The following is a 19,217-nucleotide window of genomic DNA, read 5'->3' on the forward strand; positions in this document are numbered from 1 at the left end:
GCGACCTTCCACAATGATATTATTGAGACTGAAAGTCATCCTGATGATGTTATGTGCCAGTTACATGAATTATCAGAGATTTCAACTGTGAAGTAAATTCAGGTGATGAAGGATGGTCTAGATAAGATAATTGATGAACAGCCACTTTAGAAATAAAAGAAATTCTCTGCAAAGATCATCTGTGGTACAATAGATCCCTCAGGGGAGCAACAATTAACAAGTGATCAGAAAAAAGATGTACAGCCCTTTGCAGAAGGACCTACAAATCTGTCAAGTCAGAACAGAATACTTTGCAAAGGAACTGCAACACCTCCAGACTGTCTGAATGTATGAAGTTAGAGATAAGTGAACATGAGGTAGTGGTAAATGGAAGTGAAATTATACGCCTAAGTGTATAATTGTTAACAATGGGGAGGGGTATGTGCAGGAGATGACATTAAGTACTGGTTCTAAAAGAAAATCAGGTTCCACAAAATCTGAAGACATCATATACTTCTGAGTGGAGAACTGGGGAGTACAGCTATAAATCCACAAACCAGACTGTTCGGTCGGCCCATCGTATCAGTCTGTCCCTGTCCCACTGAGCTCGTTTCCTCCTACCTTGTCTCCACCCTCTCTTCACTTGCCCAGACCCTGCCCACCTACATCCACGATTCCTCTGATGCCCTCCACTGTGTTGACAATTTCCAGTTCCCTGGCCCTAACTGCCTTCTGTTCACCATGGATGTCCAATCCCTCTGTACCTGCATCACCCTCCAGGATGGTCAGAGATCTCTCGGCTTCTTCCTCGGCCAGACACCTGAACACTCCCCATCCATCACTACTCTCCTCCGCCTGGCTGAACTTGTTCTCTCACTGAATAGTTTCTCCTTTAATTCAGCTCATTCAGCTCAGTCAAAGAAGTGGCTATTGGCACCCTCATATTATGCCTGCCTCTTTATGGGTTCTGTGGAACAATCCTTATTACAGTCATACACTGGCCCCCCTCCTACAACTCTTCCTTACATTGACAATTGTTTTGGTGCAGCTTTATGCTCCCACCAAGACCTTGAAAGATGTATTCATTTTGCCTCCAATGTCAACCCCTCTATAACTTTCCCATCATCCAACACTTCTCTTTCTTTCCTTAGCCTCTCTGTCTCCATTTTGGGGAATAAACTGTGCCCCACTGCCATGCACTACAAAGCCACTGAGTCCCATAGCTAACTTCACTACAGCTCTTCCCACCCTATGCTCTGCAAGGACTCCAAACTATTCTCCCAGTTCTTTCGCCCACATCGTATTTGTTTAGATGGTGCCACCTTCCATGTCTGCTGACATGGCTTGCTTCTTCCATAACTGTGGTTTCCCTCAACCACATCTGATCTATCACCTGTGCTTCCAACCTTGGCTCTTCCCATCACTCACAACAGTGGGATCGGGTCACCCTTGTCCTCACTTTTCATCCCACCAGCCTCCACATTCAAAGGATCATTCTCCCACCATTTCGGAAAACTCTAGCAGAATGCCACCACCAAACACATCTTTCCCCGACTCGCACTGTCTGCATTTCACAGGGATCATTCACTCTGGGACACCATAGGTCATTCCTCAACCACTAACGTCAACCCCCTCCCCACAGCCCCTTCCCATGTAACTGCAGAAGATGCAGCACCTGTCCCTTCACCCCCTCCCTGCTCACCGACCAAGGGCCTAAACATTCTTTTGAAGGGAAGCATCGTTTCACCTGTACCTCCTCCAATCTTGTGTATTGTATTCACTACAATGTGGCCTTTGCTATATTGGAGAAACTAAACGCAGACAGGGTGACTGCTTTGCAGAACATGCCCAGACTATGCGTGAGCATGATGGTGACCTTCCCGTCGCTGGTCATTTTCACATAGCATCTTGCTTACCTGCCCATTTAATTTGTCCTCAGCATGCTGCAGTGCTCCAGTGGATCACAGTGAAACCTGGAGAAGCAGCTCATCTTCAGACTTGTTACTTTAGTTAGACACTCAGCATATGACTCTTATACCTATTATGTTATTCCAGCCATTTGGTTTGTCTCCAGCGCCATTTTATTTTTAACTTTTTGTAATTACCTCTTTGTCTCAATTAATTGGATTAGATGTCACCCCTTCACTTGCTTTTCAGCTGTTGACACCTTACTTACACCATCTGACACTTTTGATCATGTGCAGAGACTTATTATTCAAGCTGTCGACACTCCACTCACGTTATTTGTATGATCTTTTGATTTCACTGCTATAAATTCTGTGCCTGTGTGCCTCGCTGCACTTCACCTAATGCTTGTGATTTCAAATAAACCTGTTGGACTATAACCTGGTGTCGTGTGACTTTTGACCTTGTCCACCCCAGTCCAGCACCGGCACCTGCACATCTTCAGACTAGGCACTTTGCAACCTTCTGGACTTAATATTGAGTTCAACACCTGCAACTTGTGAACCCCTTCCCATTCCTTTCCTTTTAGATTTGCTTGTTGCATTCTCTGTCACCATGAACTCTCTCCCCTCCCCCACCCAGTGGGACTGTGTCTTTCATGTCTGGCAGATGGACACACCATTGTTCTATCATTCTCACATTTTGATCACTTAATCTGAACTGTCAACACCCTTTCTCTATCAGCACTCTACACTCGACCCATTATACCAGAAATGCTGCCCCCTTTACACTTCATGTCAACTCGGATGAAGAGTCACCTAGACTTGGGACATTAGCTTACTCTCTCTCCATGGATGTTGTCTGATCTTCTGTGATCTCCAGTAATTGCTGTTTTCAGCTATAAATCCTGACTGTGTCAGAAATGTCGCCTCTGGCTCCTGTGAATCCTGAAATTATGCCAGAATAGCCATTGTACTCGTACCTACTATTATCATCAATAAGCTACATCTTGTTAAATCAAGTACTTTTTATACTCTACCACTGTTAACTGTGTCCCTTGGACTCAGTTTGCAAGTTGATTTTTCACAAGTCAGAACACAATGCAAGGCAATGAAAGGCCAGCCGTTTGTGAGTAAAGGAACTGATTGTATGTCAGGTCTTTAAAATTTCACCCCTGCATGGGGCCACATTTATAGGTACAAGCATTTCTAAGTTAGATGCTCATAAATCAGGGACCCCCTGTAAGACTATCTGCACTTAGGTATTTAATGTACAGACATCAGTTCTGCATGATGCTGTCCCAGTATAAATTGACATAGTTCCAAACTTCCAGCTCAGCACTGTCCCCATGACTTGCTCAGACTTGTCCTACCTGCCTATCTCCTTTTCCACCTATCCACTCCATCCTCTCCTCCCTGACCTATCACCTTCATCTCCTCCCCCACTGATCTATTGTACTCTATGCTACTTTCTCCCCACCCCCACCCTCCTCCAGCTTATCTCTCCACGCTTCAGGCTCACTGCCTTTATTCCTGATGAAGGGCTTTTGCCCGAAATGTCGATTTCGAAGCTCCTTGGATGCTGCCTGAACTGCTGTGCTCTTCCAGCACCACTAATCCAGAATCTGGTTTCTAGCATCTGCAGTCATTGTTTTTACCCCATATATAAATGTTTGTCTGTCCTTTCCTATTTTCAGGAATACTACTTTGAAAGTCTCCCGCAGATACTGGCTCTGCTGCTAAAAAGATTTGAGTTTGACTATTCTAAGATGTGTTTCAAAAAGCTGCATAACTCAATAAAGATTCCACAGAAGTTAACATTTCGGAAGAAGGTATACATCTATTTTTTCTAGTTACTTTCATAGTTTACCTCTTTCTTTTAATAAATATTAGGTTCTTGAGGTGGGAGCAATGAAAAAAGCACAGACTTCATTTCAGTTAGATTAAAAGGCAATTTGAACCTCTATTGTTTTGAGAAGTTATCAGATTTGCATATTAATTTTCCAATGAAGTTGCCTCAGAAAGTTATGTTTGGTAGTTACATTTAATTTAAATTGTTAATGCAATGAATCTCTGGCAAAGAAGTGAAAATGGAGTATCATTGTTTCAGGTAGTGAATTGTTGTTAAAGGGGATAAGAATGCCTTTTTCTTTGCCTATCACTTTTTCTTTGTCTCTGTTCTATGAATTTCTTAATGTAAATTATCCAGTTAGCTCACTGAAAGAGTTGGTGTTTATTCTCTGGGTCACCAGATATGGGAGCCATTGTCTTTTAAATTTCTTGCTTTGAAATTGTGAAGGGCAGCCAATTCATAGCTGGAAAAACCAATCGATAATTTGAAGTAACTTCCCAGAAATATTGGGCCGAACTTCCCAAGCAGTGAAGTCACTCTTTCAGTCCATTAGAAAACTTTGCACTTCAAGACAAGAGGCTCAAGTCAGGGCACTTTCAGAAATGAAGAGCTGCACTTCCATTCTGATAGGTTCTCATATGGCCCCTTTTCACAGCTGCGTGTTGCCATATAATGGAATTTAAAGGCTCAGAATCATAGACAGCCACTTTGACAGCTGTTGTGAATTGGTTAAGTATAGGTGTGAGTTTAGGGTGCTGGAAGTGTCGGGTGCCACGTAGGCAGGGAATGTAGAGTCCCAGGCAGGAAAGGTGTCAGAGGTGCTAGGGGTACTGGTATATGTAGGGTGCAAGGGAGCAAGGTGGCAAAGGGCCAGATAGATGATGACATGTTTAGGATAGGTTGGGATGGGTAGTCGGCATCTGGGTGGAAGGAATGAAGGAATGATGTCAGGTCCTGGGGTGATGGCTCCAGTAAGATAGCTCCAATGGCATGGGAAGGGGCTGTTTATCCTGGCAGTGGAGAAAAGGATTTTGAATCTGGGGAAGTGGATGTTTGTATCTGCAATGGGGAAAGGGGATTGGTTCAGGAGCAATGGAGTGGGAGAAAAGGGGCTGGGTCCAGGAGTTGGGGATGGGGGGGACTAAGGAGGTGTTTATTGAGCTCCAGACATGGACAGGGGGTTGTGGGATAAAACAAACACAGAAAATTCTGGGGACGTTTTCCAGGTCTGGCAGCATCTATGACGAGAGGAAGAGTTTGTGTTGTGAGTCCAGTATGACTTCAGAACTGAAGTAAGTTTTGGATCATGCCCACCATTATTAGTTCTGCAGCTATATCACAACTAAACAAATCACCTCCCCACATCTGATGGTATGTCTCTTAATCAACATCAGGCCAGCCATCAGTTTTTGATCAGAAAATCTCCATCTCCCACCACAAAGGCGGCCTGCATGCAATCAGTGCATTGAGAAGGATAATCTCTTTTACTGATTTCTGGAAAAAACTAGAATCATTTTCTCTCTAGAATCTAAATGGATAATTAGCAATTTGAGTTCTGTCTCAACTTGAAATTTCAATGTTATCAAGCAGTCAGATGAATTTAAATGCCCCAGTTTTGTCAATGTGTCTCTCTGTGACCACATAACATTATTTGGTTGTGCATGATGCAAAGTAGGCTGGTTTTCTGCTACCTTCCTGCTGGTTTTGAATGGCCAGGTTGGTCTAAAACCTGTTCTGGATGCATTTGCAGTCACCACAATGAGCAAACCAGGATTTACAGTGTATCAGCATGTCTGAAAGGCTGAACTTTTTGTTTTTCTTCTGAAATGCTGTGGTTTGCTCAATACTCTAAAACTATTAGTTTTTTTCGCAAAAGGTTTATAAGTTTCAGTGATTGTGACTAGGTTTTATATGAATGTCAATATCTGACTAATTATTCAAAAGAACCACTGATATAATTAACAAATTTGGGCAGGTCGCTTTAATTTCTCGAAGCTCTATGAGCATCCCTTTACGTTATATGTCCCAAAAATGTAATGGCAGTTCTTGTAAATTCACACTTTTCAATCAAGGTGAGTCTGTGTCCACAAAGCTGCCATATGGTCAGAATAAAGTATTTATTTAACTGCCTACAGAGTGCATACCTTTTGACAGAGGTCAAATGATTGTGGAGATCGCAGGTTATCAATTCATATCTCTCTGACCAGCTACCTGCAGTTGAGGAGCAACTGCTCCAGTTGGGGTCAGATACCTGCATTGACAGGATGTGGCGTCACTGGCTAGGCCAGTGTTTACTGCCCTTCTCTAATTACTCAGAGTCAACTACAGTGCTGTGGAGCTGGAGTGACATAAAGGCCAGGCAAGGTAAACGTAGCAGATTTCCTTCCTTAAAAAAATGAACTTGTCATAGCAACTGCACTGCCTCACCAGGAAGGAAAAAGGACTGTAAAATTTGTGAATGTTGCTGACTGGTGTGGTGCATCTTGTTTGCTTCAAAATCAAAGTCTGGTGCAATCAGTCAAGTATCACTTTGTTTTTTAACTGGATTATCCCATTGGAGATGAATATGGGGATAATTCCTGAAAAAAAAGTCTTTTTATTCCATGAAGTGAATTGGCATCTCCCAGAACTCAAGTTCTGTGTCACATAGTATCAAGAGGATAAATGATAAATCAAAGGACAGTATGTTTTCAGCGACTGTGGTGATTAATTATGTTTTGTTCTTGGGAATGATTCCTGAAAAGAATTTATTGATTCTGTGAGGTGGAATTGGCATCTCACAGGCCCCAGCCTGGGGAGTCATGTGTGTCACTGGAGGATCAAAAGGAGAAACTATTCGTCCCTCCTACATTTCTGGGGTGATTGATTCTTGACTGCATGTAGTGGAGGAAGTACCTTCATTCATGGGGATACTGTCCTTAATCTATGAGGTCAAATTGGTATCCATTATGCCTGTGGCCCAGGGTCATACAGGATGTTGAGGGAACACAAGAGTGAAATGGGCTTCTCTGAGAGGCTAATGGATAACTATTGTATCACAAAAGACCATTTGGACCATTGCGTGCATGCAAATATATGGTTGACTTGTTAAGTTTAACATTTTACAATATTGAACTATAAAGAAGAGGCTGAATAGGCTGGGGCTGTTTTCCCTGCAGCATCGGGGGCTGAGGGGTGATGTTGTAGAGGTTTATAGATAGGATAAACAGACAAGGTCTTTTCCTTGAGGTGGGGGAGTCCAGAACCAGAGGGAATAGATTTAGGGTGAGAGGGGAAAGATAAAAGGGACCTAAGGGGCAATGTTTTCATGCAGAGGGTGGTGCGTCAATGGAATGAGCTGCTAGAGGAAGTGCTGGAGGCTCGTACAATTACAGCATTTAAAAGACATCTGGATGGGTATATGAATAGGAAGGGTTTAGAGGGATATGGGCCAAGTGCTGGCAAGTGGGACTAGATTAGGTTGGGACATCTGATCGGTGTGGATGAGTTGGACTGCAGGGTCTGTTTCCATGCTGTATATCTCTATGACTCTATATGGTCATTATGCTATTAAAAACTTGCAAGATGAATTAGATTTATAAGCAATTTTCAACTTAGTATGTTTTTTCCATAGGTTCGAGATACTGATAAAACAGAGTGGTGTTTGCTTCCTGATGTAAGGATTTTCACTTCTTAAATTACATGTGTTGCACTATATCGGGCTTGAAATGTGGGGTTGTTTTAGCATTTGTGTGCTTGTACTAACATTAAGGACGACCATATGAATGTACAGCACACTGGAGCATGAATATATGGTGCTATTTGATGGACAGAATGCAGCCTTCATCCTCCCTGTATTACTGCATCATTAACCTCCTAGCATGAGCTCATAACATGTATTAAATGTCAGCTATGTCCAGGAAGGACTCCTGACTCAATATGTAGTTAGGCGGATGAGAGGGGAGGCCATTTTGGATTTGGTGCTTGACAACGAACCAGGTCAGGTGTCAGATCATTTTGTGGGAGAGCATTTCGGTGATAGAGATCACAACTCTCCGACCTTTACTATAGTCATGGAGAGAGATTTGAGCAGATGGTATGGGAGAGTATTTAATTGGGGAGGGGGAATTGTAATGCTATTAGGCAGGAATTTGGACCATAAATTGGGAGTATATATTCTCAGGGAAATGCGTGACAGAAATGTGGAGATTGTTTAGGGAACATTTACTGCAAGTGCTGGATAGGATTGTCCCATGAGGCAAAGGAAGAATGGTACGGTGAAGGAACTTGGATGACAAGAGATGTGGAACATCTAGTCAAGAGGAAGAAGGAAGCTTACTTAAGGTTGAGGAGGCAAGGATCAGACAGGGCTCTAGAGGGTTACAAGGTAGCCAGGAAGGAACTGAAGAATGGACTAAAGAGAGCTAAAAGGGGCATAAAAAAGCCTTAGCTAGTAGGATTAAGGAGAACCCCAAAGCGTTCTACACTTATGTGAGGAACAAAAGGATGTCCAGAGTGAAGGTAGGGCCAATCAGTGATAATGGAGTTAACTTTGCTTGGAGTCTTAGGAAGTAGGGGAGGTCCTGAATTAATACTTTGCATCAGTATTCACTAGTGAGAGGGGCCTTGTCATTTGTGAAGACCACGTGAACCAGGCTGATATACTCAAACAGGTTGATGTTAAGATGGAGGCTGTGCTGGAAATTTTGAAAAACAGAAGGATGGATAAGTCACCTGAGCCAGACGGGATATATCAAAGGTTTCTACAGGAAGCGAGGGAAGAGATTACTGTGACTTTGGCAATGATCTTTGCTTCCTCACTGTCCACTGGAGGAATATGAGATGACTGAAGGGTGGCTAATGTTATTCCCTTGCTCAAGAAAGGGACTAGGAATAACCCTGGGAATTACAGACCAGTCAGTCTCACATCTGTGGTGGGCAAATCATAGGAGAGGATTCTGAGAGACAGGATTTATTATGCTTGATTAGAGACCGTCAGCATGGCTTTGTGAGGGAAGGTCATGTCTCACAAACTGGATTGAATTCTTTGAGGATATGACAAAATACATTGATCAAGGTAGAGCAGTGGATGTGGTGTATGTGAATTTTAGCAAGATGTTTAATAAAGTTCCCCAGGGCAGGCTCATTCAGAAAGTAAGGAGGCATGGGATACAAGGAAATTTAGCTGTTTGGATACAGAATTGGCTGGCCCATAGAAGACAGAGGGTGGTGGTAGATGGAAAGTATTCAGCCTGGAGCTCTGTGACCAGTGGTGTTCCACAGGGATCTGTTCTGAGATCACTGCTCTTTGTGATTTTTATAAATGACTTGGATGGGGAAGTAGAAGCGTGGGCTAGTAAGTTTTCCAATGACACGAAGGTTGGTGAAGTTGTGGATAATGTGGAGGGCTGTTGTAGGTTGCAACAGGGCATTGACAGGATGCAGAATTGGGCTGAGAAGTGGCTGATGGAGTTCAACCTGGAAAAGTGTGAAATGATTCATTTTGGAAGCTCGAATTTGAATGCAGATTAGAGGATTCTCGACAATGAAGAGAAACAGAGGGATCTTGGGTACCATGTCTATAGATCTCTCAAAGTTGCCACCCAAGTTGTTAAGAAGGCGTATGTTGTGTTGGCTTTCATTAGCAAAGGGATTGCGTTTAAGAGCTGTGAGGTTATTCTGCAGCTATACAAAGCCCTGGTTGATCCACATTTGGAATGTTATGTTCAGTTCTGGTTGCCTCATTATAGGAAAGATGTGGAAATTTTAGAGAGGGTGCAGTGAAGATTTACCAGGATGCTGCCTGGATTGGAGGCCATGTCTTATGAAGAGAGGTTGGGGGAACTAGAGCTTTTCTCACTGTTGCAAAGAAGGGTGAGAGGTGACTTGATAGAGGTGTACAAGATGATGAGAGGTAAAGATAGACTGGATAGCCAGAGACTTTTTCCCAGGGTGGAAATGGCTATCATGAGGGGGCATAATTTTAAGGTGATTGCAGGAAGGTTTAGGGGAGATGTCTTTACACAGAGAGTGGTGGGTGCATGGAATTCACTGTTATTGGTAGAAGTACAAAAAATACTCAGTGTTGGCTACAAAATCAAAATGACAGACCTGAAAGGTCCCCAGGATTATGACCTGAGCCACATGTGATTTGGAGTAAGATAAAAATATGATTAAAGAAGCGAATGTATGTTGTGATATAGCCCTCTCAGTGTCACCTTTGTGCAGGTGATGACACCCTGCAACTTGGCAAATTCCAGTTATGTTTCCATATCCTGTTGCCTGGAATGCAAGACTGACTTCAACATCAGGCTTCCAAAATCAATAGGTGTGACCTTATACAAATCGAATCGATTAGTGTCTCGATTTCAGTTGTGGTTGCATGACTGACAGAGTAGACATGGATCACTCACTGCTCTTTGGGAGGAGCCAGTAATAGAGACATTCAGTGGAGCTGGATCTGCTCAGCCACTGAGCATCTGTTGAATAGTAATTAATGAGAGGGCCCACTACTCACAGAGGTTACTGTGAGCACTGGGTTCCACATGGTCACCAGATCCCTCTCCAGAACTTCCATGTTGTATTTACCATGCACTACTGTGAAGTAAATGTTCTGATTTATACACATTTTTAATATCAATTAATTAAGTTTGGTTTTTGAATTTTGTGTGAGTCTTACATCAATTTTATTTGTGTGCCTGAAGTCAGTAATTAAATTGTAGCTACTCTATGGTGATTTTTGGAAGCATGCACTACATCATTCATTTTTATTTTGACTTTTCTCACCAACCACAGCATCATGTCTTATTATAGCGCTTTTACCAAAGTATAATGTTGCATGGTGTTTCACTGTAATTTCATACTGTTGGAAAACATAAACAAAAACAGTGTAAAATAGGTAGTTTTTGTTCAATAATATTGAACAAGTATTATATAATTGAACTGTCCATTCAAGTAGGTAGAACAGAGAATAAGAAATTAGAGATCCTGGCATGAGAGTGGCGATGCTATACAACACTTTTTATGTATTTTGTTAGAAAGTATACATGACAATAAATCAATCAAATCAAGTCAAATATCAAATCCTAATATTGTACTATGATTATGAATATTTCAGTGGGAAGTTCTTGCAAAAGACGTATAGTGTCATTACTGTCCACTGAAGAGATTTAAATTGAACATTTTCCCATAGGATGCTATGGATGCAGCAATAACAAATATAACAGATTTGGAAACAGAGTCATTAAAAACTTTCAGTAATGATGAATCTGATGTAAACCCAAAGCCACTAAAAGCTGAGGGCCAGGAGGTAAGGAGTGTTCACCATGATTTGGCAAACATTACACAATGTCTATCTGAGGCACATTAGTGTTTAGGAGTTTGTTTTATTGTGGTCCAAACCCGTCCAAAAGCCCAGACATAATTCATTGAGAAATTATAAGTGTAGGAGCAATTCCAAAGGACAACCAAATAAATCAATATCTGACAAAGGATAGAATGAGTGTTGTCAAAATCTTCATCCAAAGTTAGCTGCCAGAATCCATCCAGTATCAGCCAGTCTAGTAAAGACTGATCTCCTTGCTGGTTTTGGCAGACTTTTCATGTGAAGACATCATTGGTTAGATTCCCATTTTGACAATTTTTCTCAATTGAGTGAAGCCTACACAGATTTGCATTTGGTTTGGAGACTAGAACCATCATTGAACTTTAGCTGGTGAGGTTTAGCTACCAGTGATGTTACCCCCTGATGCAGCATTGACTCAATTATCTGTTGGACCTTGCTTTGAAGAGGGTATAGAACTTTTCTCAAGATGAACAGTGATGCTAGACTGATACATAGCACTAATAGAATGTGGTAATACATGCTTAGTATTTGCAGGAGTTTAAACCAATGTGGAAAGTCTGACCTGAATTGTTGTTAGTTTGTCCTGGATTCATAATTCATCCACCTTGTATGGATTATAAATGAATAATCTTGGTTATGAATTAAATAGCCTACTTCAGTGGTATCCCTGCATTTGTCTTGCAATATAATAGTCAACCATTCCTTTACTTTCAATTGGATATTATCTGAAACGTGATGTCAAATTTTGATGGCTGAAGTTCATACTTCAGCTGATTTACTGTTTATTACAGAATTAGTACTTCTTCCCCAGTGTCTAATTTAAAATTTGATTAATGGCTATGAAATCCACGTTCCAAAGGTTTCCTTGGTATTTCCTATTTCTTGGATAGTGCCGTATTGGATTGATCTTCATTTAACTTTCGGAACAGTGAGTTTTTTGCTTCAGTGTACCGTTTTAAAATGGCCTCTTCTTATGAGACGAGGGGCACATTGTCACTCAGCCTGGTCTGTCTGAATTTGGCTCATCAACAGTATCACTAATACCAAATCCTCATTTGACAATGGAAAGCAGGAGTTAAACAATTTCAGTGGAAGAAATCTAATTCATACCACATGCAATGGAGCAAAATAGCAGCCAGAAGGTAGTGAAAACTAAAATCCCAGAGTACACAGTTGTGAGTTGAATATCAATGAGCATTATCTGGACAAATCTTGTTGAAATTAACACTTGAGTTCTAAATATTGTTGTTTTACCGACAGGCCCCTGCAGAATGGCATCACTGTGCCAGAGGAGGGTATGTTTACACCCCATAGTGTAACTATCAGGCCTTAAGGGCTTGTTTCAGCAAACATAGTCATGTTTTGAAGGACAGACTGCTAAATACCATGAAACCCTGAAAGTGCCTTGCAGAACAATTTCTATGAGACAATAGTCTGAATCGCCAAGGTCACAATCTGTACTTGCGAGCTTCCACTGTACGCAATCTAGGATAGGGACTTTGGGTACATAGAATGGAGGTTGAGACATCACCCATCACAAATGCATTGTGCAACTGTTCATGTGAAGTTGCTAACAGTTTGTTATCAGAGAGGATGGGATTCAACGCACTGTTAAAAACCTTGTGCTAAGTTGTATGGGCACTCCTTGACGCTCTGTAATAAAGACAGTAACTTTCTGACATACCGGTCATTGCATCATATCCTGTGATGCTGTCCTCCTGCTTCCCATCCCCCCACCCCACACCCCAGCTCATGACCTGTTTTCTCTTCCGTCATTGTCCTTGTCCTCACTTCAACAAATGCTGCTGCGTTTTCTCCTCTAACTTTGTCTATCGTTTTCCCTCTTCATTCCTATACCCATTCATCCACAACCTTCTCAACACACAGTCCCCACAGCACTGAGTTCTGTTTTTCAGAATATTCCGTACATTTGCACTTGTTCTGATGGCACAGAGAGGGGATATGTGTCTGGCCACTCCATGACTGAACACTTCACAGGAGGAACTGTGAAGGTGAACTTCATTCCTCTATTTTTCTGTGGTTTAAGATGTTGCCAGAGTGCAGCAGTACTATACAACGCTTTTCGCTATTCTGTAACAAAGTACACGTGACAATAAATCAATCAAATCAAATCAAATATCAATTTCTAAGATTGTACAGTGATGATGAAAATTTCAGCAGAAAGGTAGATGCCAAGAAAGTAGATGCCATTACTGTCCACTGAATAGATTTCAATTGACCGTTTTCCCTAGGAAACTGGGGTTACAGCAATGACAAAAGCAACACAGCTGAAACCAGAGTCATCACACGGAAATGATGTATCTAATGCAAGCTGGAATCCACAAGAAGATAACGACCAGGAGGTAAGGAGCACTCAACATGGTAATTAAACATGGCACAATGTCTGTCTGAGGCACTTTAATATTTTGGAGTTTGTTTTATTGAACATTTTCACTCACGAGAAGTGTTGTTTTTGATAAGTTGTTGTCCTTTCTGATGCATCTTGACATTCCATCATTGGAGCATTTATCTTGATGGTGAGTAGATTCTGTCACATTGTCATGAACTATATCTCAAAATGTAGAACTCCAGCCACATTCTTTTCTAGCATGTACTAGATCATTCCAATTGTTTTTTTTAACTTTTTCTCACCAATAGCCACAACCTGAGCAAAATGTATTATTATCGCTCTTTTAACAAAATACAATGTTGCACGGTGTTTCGCTGTAATATCAAACAAAGTGCAACACCATGGAGCTGTTGGAAATCATGACCAAAAGCAGTGTGAAGTAGATAGTTTTTGTTCAATAATATTGAACAAGGATTCTGCACCTGAACTGTTTGTTCAAGTTGATGCAACAGAGACATGGCAGTGAGAGATCCTGGCATGAGAGTGTCAATACTGTAAAACACTTTTCACTGTATTTTAAAGCAAAGTACGTAAGATAAAAAAATCAATCAAACCAAATCAAGTATCAGTTCCTAATATTCTACTGTGATTATGAATATTTCAGTGGGAGGTTCTTGCCAAAAAAGAATAGAGCCATTAGTATCCACTGAAAAGTTTAAATTGAACATTTTCCATAAGATGCTGTCGATGCAGCAATAACAAATGCAACAGAGTTAGAAGCAGGGTCATCAAAAACTTGCAGTAATGATGAATGTGATGGAAACCAGATGCTGCTTAAAGTTAACGGAGAGGAGGTAAGGAGTGTTCAACATGATATGTCAAAAATTGCACAATGTCTATCTGAGACACATTAATGTATAGGCATTTGTTTTATCGTGGTCCTAACCCCTCAAAACACCCAGTCATAATTCATTGAGAAATTGTCAGTGTAGGAGCAATTCCAAAGGATAAACAAATAAAGCAATATCTGACAAAGAGTAGAATGAATGTTGTCACTATCTTCATCCAAAGTATCAGCCAGTCTGGTGAAGATTGATCTCCTTGCTGGTTTTGCCAGACTTTTCATATGAAGACATCATTGGTTAGATTCCTATTTTGACATCCTTTCTCAACTGAGTCAAGACTACACAGATTTGCATTTCATTAGGAGACAAGAACCGTCCTTGAACACCAAATGGTGAGGTTTAGCTACCAGTGATGTTACCCCCGATGCAGTATTGACTCAATTGTCTGTGGACCTTGTTTTGAAGAGGGTATAGAACTTTTCTCAGGATGAACAGTGACGCTAAACTTACATCTAGCACTAATGGAATGTGGTAAGGCATGCTCAGTATTTGCAGGTGTTTAAACAAATGTAGAAATTCTGACCTGAATTCCTGTTAGTTTGTCCTGGATTCATAATTCATCCACATTGTATGGATAATAAATGAATAATCTTGGTTATGAATTAAATAACCCACTTCAGTGGTTTCCCTCCCGTTGTCTTGCAATAGAATAGTCAGTCATTCCTTTACTTTCAAATGGACATTGCCTGAAACATGAAGTCAAATATTTGATGGCTGGAGAAGTTCATACTTCAGCTGATTTACTGTTTCATACTTCTCCCCCAGTATACAATTTAAAATTGGATTAATGGCTATTAGGTCCACATTCCAGAAGTTTCCTTGGTATTTCCTATTTCTTGGATAGTGCTATATTGAATTGATCCTCATTTAACTTTCGGAACAGTGAGTTTTTTGCTTCAGTGTACCGTATTAAAATGGCCTCTTCTTATGAGACGAGGGGCACATTGTCACTCAGCCTGGTCTGTCTGAATATGGCTCATCAACAGTATCACTAATACGAAATCCTCATTTGACAATGAAAAGCAGGAGTTAAACAAGTTCAGTGGAAGAAATCTAATACATACCACATGCACTGGAGCAAAATAGCATCCAGAAGGCAGCTAAAGCTAAAGTCCCAGAGTACACAGTTGTGAGTTGGATAACAATGAGCATTATCTGGACAAATCTTGCTGAAATTAACACTTGAGTTCTAAATATTGTTGTTTGACTGACAGGCCCCAGCAGAATGGCATCACTGTGCCAGAGGAGGCTATGTTTATACTCTATTGTGTAACTGTCAGGCCTTAAGGGCTTGTTCCAGCAAACATAGTCATGTTTTGAAGGACAGATTGCTGAATACCATGAAACCCTGAAAGTGCCTTGCAGAACGATTTCTATGAGATAATAATCTGAATCTCTGAGGTAGCGATCTGTGCTTGTCTGACTTCCGTCTGAGCTTCCACTGCACGCAATTTAGGATAGAGACATTGGGTACATGTGGAATGCAAGTTGAGACATCACCCATCATAAATGCATCATGCAACTATTCATGTGAAGTTGCTAACAGTTTGTTGTCAGAGAGGATGGGATTCAAAGCACTGTTAAAAGAACTTGTGCTAAGTTGTATGGGCACTCCTTGATGCTCTGTACTAAAGACAGTAAACTTTTTGACAGGTCTGCCATTGCAAAAACATCCTGTGATGCTGTCCTCCTGCTTCCCATCCTCCCTCACACCCCAGCTCATAATTTGACTTTTCTTCCGTCATTGACTTTGTCCCCACTACAACAAATGCTGCTGCATTTTCTCCCCTATTGTCTATTGTTTTCCCTCTTTGCTTCCACGTCCATCCAACCACAAACTTCTCAACACACAGTACCCCCTGCACTGAGCTCCCTTGAGAACTCGGTTTGACTTTGACAAACATCTGGTATGTTTTTTAGAATATTCCGTGCATTCGCACTAGTTCTGATGGCACAGAGAGGGAATATGTGGCTGGCCACTCCATGGCTGAACACTTCACAGAAGGAACTGTGAAGGTGAACTTCATTTCTTTATTTTTATGTTGTTTAAGATGGTGCTGGAGTGCAGCAATACTATACAACGCTTTTCACTATTATGTAACAAAGTACACATGACAATAAATCAATCAAATCAAATCAAATATCAATTGCTAAGATTGTACAGTGATGACGAAAATTTCAGCAGAAAATTATTTCGAAGAAGGTATAGTGCCATTACTGTCCACTGAACAGATTTAAATTGACCGTTTTCTATAGGGAACTGGGGTTACAGCAATGACAAAAGCAACACAGCTGGAACCAGGGTCATCACACGGAAATGATGAATCTAATGCAAGCCAGAATCCACAAGCAGATAAGGACCAGGAGGTAAGGCGCTTTCAACATGGTAATCAAACATGGCAGAATGTCTGTCTGAGGCACTTTAATATTTATGAGCTTGTTTTATTAAACATTTTCACTCACGAGAAATGCTGTTTTTGATAAGTTGTTGTCCATTCTTATGCATCTTGACATTCCATCATTGGAGCACTTAACTTGATGGTGGGTAGATTCTGTCACATTGTCATGAACTACATCTCAAAAATGTTGAAGTACACCCAGGTTCTTTTCTAGCATGTACTAGATCATTCTTTATTGTTTTTGTTACTTTTTTTTCACCAAAAACCACTACCACAACAAGATGTATTATTATAGCCATTTTATCAAAATATAATGTTGCATGGTGTTTCACTACAATTTCATACAATGTATGACACCATGGAGCTGTTGGAATACAAGAACAAAAGCATCTATAAAAGAAAAGCACCAGGAGGTAAGGAGCACTCAGCATGGTAATCAAACATGGTACAATGTCTGTCTGCGGCACTTTAATATTTTGGAGTTTGTTTTATTGAACATTTTCACTCATGAGGAAAACTGTTTTTGATAAGTTGTTGTCCTTTCTTATGCATCTTGGCATTCCATCATTGGAGCACTTGATGGTGAGTAGATTCTGTCACATTGTCATAAACTATATCTCAAAAAAGTGGAAATTCACCCAGGTTCTTTTCTAGCATGTACTACATCATTCCTATTGGTTTGTTTTCTTTTTTCACCAAAAACCACCACTACAACAACATGTATTATTATAGCCCTTTTATCAAAATATAATGTTGCATGGTGTTTCAGTATAATTTCATACAATGTATGATACCATGGATCTGTTGGAATACAAGATCAAAAGCAGCTATAATGAAAACTATAAAAGATAAGGGCCAGGAGGTAAGGATTGCACAATGTCTGTCTGAAACACATTCAGATTTAGGTGTTTGTTTTATTGTGGTCCAAACCCCTCCAAAAGTCCAGTCATAATTCATTGAGAAATCATCAGTGTAGGAGCAATTCAAAAGGATAACCAAATAAAGCAATATCCTTCTTGGTTTTGCCAGAATTTTATCTGTAGACATTGTTGGGTAGATTCTCATTTTGACATTCTTTCCCAACTGAGTGAGGCCTACACAGACTTACATTTGGTTTGGAGACTGGAACCATCCTTGAACACCAACTAATGAGCTCTTGCTACCAGTGATGTAACCCCCTGATGCAGCATTGACTCAATTATCATTTGGACCTTCATTTGAAGAGGATTTTGAACTTTTCTCAGGGGGAACAGTGATGCTGGACTGACATCTAGTACTAATGGAGTGCAGTAGGGCATGCTCAGTATTTGCAGGCCGTTAAACAAATGTGGACATTCTGGTGTGAATTGTTGTTAGTTTGTCCTGGACTCATAACTCATCTACCTTGTATGGTTTATAAATGAATAATCTTGGTTATGAATTAAATAACCCACTTCAGTGGTTTCCCTCCCATTGTCTTGCAATAGAATAGTCAGCCATTCCTTTACTTTGAATTGGACATCACCTGAAACATGAAGTCAAATATTTGATGGCTGGAGAAGTTCATACTTCAGCTGATTTACTGTTTCATAAATTAGTACTCCTTCCCCAGTGTTCAACTTAAAATTGGCTTTATGGCTATTCAATTCACATTGCAGAAGTTTCCTTGGTATTTCCAATTTCTTGAATAGTTCCACATTGAATTAATCTTCATTTAACTTTATGAATGGTGAGTTTTGTGCTTCAGTGCAGTATTTTAAAATGGTCTCTTCTATTGAGATGAGGGGCACATTGTCGCTCAGCCCAGCCTGTCTGAATTTGGCTCACCAACACTATCACTAATACCAAATCCTCATTTGACAGTGGAAGGCAGGAGCTATACAATTTCTGTAGAAGAAAACTAATTCATACCAAATGCAATGGAGCAAAATAGCATCCAGAAGGCAGCTACAGCCAAAATCCCAAAGTACACAGTTGTGAGTTGGATATCAATGAGCATTATCTGGACAAATCTTGCTGAAATTATTAACACTTGAATTCTCAACATTTTTGGTTGACTGACAGGCCCCAGCAGAATGGCATCACTCCATAGAGTAACTGTCAGGCCTTCAGGGCTTATTTCAGTAAACATAGTAATGTTTTGAAGGGCAGATTGCTGAATACCATGAAACCCTGAAAGTGCCTTGCAGAACAATTTCTATGAGACAATAGTCTGAATCTCCAAGGTCGCAATCTGTGCTTGCGAGCTTCCACTGCACGCAATCTAGGATTGAGACATTGGGTACATGTGGAATGGAGATTGAGACAGCACCCATCACAAATGCATTGTGCAACTGTTCATGTGAAGTTGCTAACAGTTTGTTATCAGAGAGGATGGGTGTCAAAGCACTGTTAAAAACCTTATGCTAAGTTGTATGGGCACTCCTTGATGCTCTGTAATAAAGAGAGTAAACTCTGTGACAGGTCTGCCATTGCAAAAACATCCTGTGATGCTGTCCTCCTGCTTCCTGTCCTCCCTTACACCC

General features: G+C 40.8%; 1 protein-coding gene across 7 annotated transcripts in view; it reads left to right on the forward strand.

Annotated features, from left to right (window-relative positions):
- LOC122555817 (uncharacterized) overlaps positions 1 to 19,217 on the forward strand; it is a 74,663-nt gene that overhangs the window by 22,497 nt on the left and 32,949 nt on the right. For 6 of the 7 annotated variants that reach the window (XM_087993706.1, XM_087993711.1, XM_087993709.1 and 3 more), the window contains exons 7-11: positions 3,581 to 3,715; positions 7,349 to 7,390; positions 13,312 to 13,422; positions 16,235 to 16,330; positions 16,571 to 16,681. In XM_087993706.1, coding sequence (XP_087849832.1) covers positions 3,581 to 3,715; positions 7,349 to 7,390; positions 13,312 to 13,422; positions 16,235 to 16,330; positions 16,571 to 16,681 — 495 coding nt within the window. The remainder of the gene's footprint in view (positions 1 to 3,580; positions 3,716 to 7,348; positions 7,391 to 13,311; positions 13,423 to 16,234; positions 16,331 to 16,570; positions 16,682 to 19,217) is intronic. The other variant, XM_087993707.1, reaches the window with a different exon arrangement.

This window comes from Chiloscyllium plagiosum, unplaced genomic scaffold (genome assembly GCF_037043375.1).
Source record: "Chiloscyllium plagiosum isolate Xiang-an unplaced genomic scaffold, Cpla_swu_hap1 HiC_scaffold_13, whole genome shotgun sequence".
NCBI classification, from domain to species: Eukaryota; Metazoa; Chordata; class Chondrichthyes; order Orectolobiformes; family Hemiscylliidae; genus Chiloscyllium; species Chiloscyllium plagiosum.